Source organism: Orycteropus afer, unplaced genomic scaffold (assembly GCF_000298275.1).
Source record: "Orycteropus afer afer isolate SDZICR_OR568_19922 unplaced genomic scaffold, OryAfe1.0 scaffold00285, whole genome shotgun sequence".
Taxonomy (NCBI): Eukaryota; Metazoa; Chordata; class Mammalia; order Tubulidentata; family Orycteropodidae; genus Orycteropus; species Orycteropus afer.
The window spans coordinates 2,358,079-2,361,394 of record NW_006921872.1 but is presented as its reverse complement, the minus strand read 5'-3'; the positions used below and the strand labels follow the sequence as shown (position 1 = coordinate 2,361,394).

Genomic DNA, 3,316 nt, shown 5'->3' with positions numbered 1-3,316 from the left:
CTCCTTTGCCCTTCCAATGTGTTATCTATTTCTGACAATTTAGTATTAATCTTCTGGATTTCTATCTGTAGATTTAGAATCATTTCTAATTTTTCATTGATTTTGTCATTTTGTTCTTGTATTTTCTTCCAAAATTTTTCTAGGGTTTTGTCTGTGTTTTCTTTGGTCTGTCTCTCAATCCCTTGAAGATACCTAAATACAATTCTTTTGAATTCCTTATCATGGAGTTCCAATGCTGCGTCTTCCTCAGGGATGTGTTTTGGGTCTGTATCCTGATCCCTTGTTTCTCCTGCTTTATCTTGCTTCTTTGTGTGAACCGTGATGCTCTGTTGTCTCCGAGGCATTGTAATGTTTTTGTGTTTATATTTAATTGGTGATTATATGTTGAAGTGACTTGCCTACAATTTTCATTTTCTTTGTTTTGTTTGTATGTTATCTATACAGGCAGAGTACTGTGCTGTGCTCCTCCATTCACTAGTTGATAGCACTTATACACTCATCACCTGTCTCCTTTCTTGTTGTCAGCCTCTTGTATGTCCTTGCTGACCCTGGCAAACAGAGCCTGTTCTGAGGTCCCTGCAATCCGAATGAGAATCTATCACTTTAAAATCCAAAATGGTTGCCATTTGTAGACGTTCAAAATCTGCCCCTCAATAAAAGTTCCTTACTTTTAATTTCAACCAGATTGCCATTTCGCTCTACTACGGCATGATATATTTTATTCCATTTTCTTACTTCCAATCCATTTGTATCTTTGGCTCTAAAATGTGTCATTTTCATTCATTCCAAGGATTTTCAGAAGAGACATTTTGCATGGGCTTACATGTGTCAGAGGCCCAAGCTACCATGGTTATTAAGATGCCACTTTATTACTTTCCTGTGGGCACAACTAGAAAGCAGAGGTCCACTTTTTTTCCGTGGAATTATTTCAGTCTGCAACTTGTAGTTTGGATCCTATATAGCAATCAGTATCCTAGTTATCTGTCTACTTTAAGATAATTTCCAAAAACTGCCTAACATCAGAAAAGATATTTGGAGCTCTGGTGGCATAGTGCCTAAGGCATTTGACTGGTGACCAACAGGCTGGTGGTTCAAACCCATCAGCCAGCCACACCTGGGAAGGAAGACTGGGCAACCTACTTACTTCCGGAGAGATACCACCTTGGAAACGCAAAGAGGAGTCACTATGAGTCGGAACCGACTCAGCGGCAACATCAAAAGATACTTAGGTACTTTAAACGGAAGAATTGCCGTACTCCCCCTGTCATCTGTGCTTCTATCAGGTACTCCCTCTTTCCCCCTCTTCCTTCCCAAAAGCTCCTCCTCATCTCCAGCACAAAGCAGTTCAACAAAAAGTTACAGAATGGCCATTACCCATAATCATATGGCTAAAAACCAACCAAACCAAACTCACTGCCATGGAGTCAGACCCGACTCATAGCGACCCCTCTTTGGGTTTTCCAGGTGGTATCACTACGGAAGTAGATTGCCCAGTTCTGGTTAGCAGTCAAATGCTTTTAGACAGTATGCCACCAGGTGGAAACACCTGAGTCTGCACTGAAAGCTAAAGCAATGCAATCCCGAAGTCTTCCTCCTCTCAAGTTGTTTGGAAGTGTAGATAAGGCCTAACAGAGTAAGCAGTCCTTTTAGTCCTTTATGCTCAACAAAGTTTTGTACTTGACACTGTAATTCTATCCCACACTTCCCCTCCTTCCACCCAATCGTGAGCTTTTAAGGGCCTGTAAACAACATCTTACTTCTAAAAGCCCTGGTGGTGCAACGGTTAAGCGCTTGGTTCACCCAAAAGTTGGCGGTTCAACACACCAGGCACTTAGCTAGAAAAAACTGGGCGATCTGCTCTTCTAAAGATTACAGCCTAGAAAACCCTATGTTACATGCCGACGAGTCTGCCCGACTCATAGTGACCCCTCCTTGGGTTTCCGAGGAGTGGCTGGTGGGTTTGAACCGCCAGCCTTCTGGTTAGCAGTCAAGTGCCTTAGGCACTATGCCACCAGAGCTCCTAGAAAACCCTATAGGGCAGTTCTACTCAGTCCTATGGGTGGCTATGAGTCGGAATCCACTCCACGGCACACACACTACTTCTGAATCTCTGATGCCAGCAAAAGTCGAGCAAAGGTAACTATTGGTGGAAATAAATGAACGGACAGCATTTCCCCAGCTTTGAACCTAAATAAATGTGCACCTGCGCAAGCCATTCCACTTCGCTGGGCCTCAGTTTCTCCATCTGAGCCTCCAAGGTCTCCTCAAAACTGACAATCCGTGGTCTGAAATGCTATGGGCTCCCGCTCTGAAACTTAGGTTCCTAGCAACCTACCAGTATTGATTAAAAGAAAGTAAAAAACTGCCCTTCAGCTCCAAGCTTCTGGAGCGCGGGGGAACTACAGCGATCCGGGCGACAAGGCGCCGCTGAGAACCACTCACCTTCTTTAAACCAGGGGGTCATGTAACTCAGGATATAGGTAGGGTCCAGAGTCTTCCTGACGTAGTCCCTGAAGGTGTGCAGATTCCGCCGCTCTTCGGCGGTCATGACTGCGTCCCGACTCCGGGCGAGATCCTGGCCTCGCCCTGCACCCCACAGCCTTTAAAGCCCGGCTGGAGAAGCGCGACGAGCCGGGAGGGATTTTCAGAGAACTCTTGCAGCCGGCTGAGACGCGGAGCTGCCGGGGAACCTGAAGCGTCTGAGGGAAAATCGAAACTGCAACTAGCAGCAGCAGTGTGGGGGCGGACCTGGCCCGAGGCTCTGCAGGCGTTGTGTTGGAGATTCGGGTCCTTCCAGCTTGGTACACTTTCGTTTCTTGACTTGCTGCCTGATTTGCCAACCGAGGCGGCTTGCTGATCCAGAGGGACCGAAGAAGGCGCTTGGGAATGGCGTTTATATGTATGTTATTTATCCTTTTTTTGTTTTGTTTTAATAACGGTAAAGTATAGATACAGTAAAATGCGCAGATTTTTAAGTATACAATGCGATGAGTTTTGAAAAATGACTGCTCAGACACTTTCCTCAAAGTTTAACGAGACTGCCACCCGTTTTCCAAAATGGGCGTTCCATTTTGCATCACCACCAGCAGTATGAGAGTTGCAGTTGATAAACATCTTCCCCTTGGTGAAGCCGACTTAAAAAAAAAAAAAAAACTCACTGCCATGGAGTCAATTACGACTCATAGCGACCCTATAGGGCAGAGTAGAATTGCCCCATAGAATTTCCAAGGCTCCAAATCTTTAGGGAAGCCCACTGCCTCATCTTTCTCCCCAGACAGGCTGGTTGGTTCGTACCAACTTTCAGTTAGCAGCCCAA

At 45.4% G+C, this 3,316-nt stretch overlaps 1 protein-coding gene across 1 annotated transcript in view; it reads right to left on the bottom strand.

Annotated features, from left to right (window-relative positions):
• DDX58 (DExD/H-box helicase 58) overlaps positions 1-2,548 on the bottom strand; it is a 39,969-nt gene extending 37,421 nt beyond the window's left edge. Inside the window, exon 1 of the mRNA XM_042782290.1 lies at positions 2,443-2,548. Within this exon, the coding sequence (XP_042638224.1) occupies positions 2,443-2,548 (106 nt within the window). The remainder of the gene's footprint in view (positions 1-2,442) is intronic.
• Between the last annotated feature and the right edge of the window lie 768 nt (positions 2,549-3,316).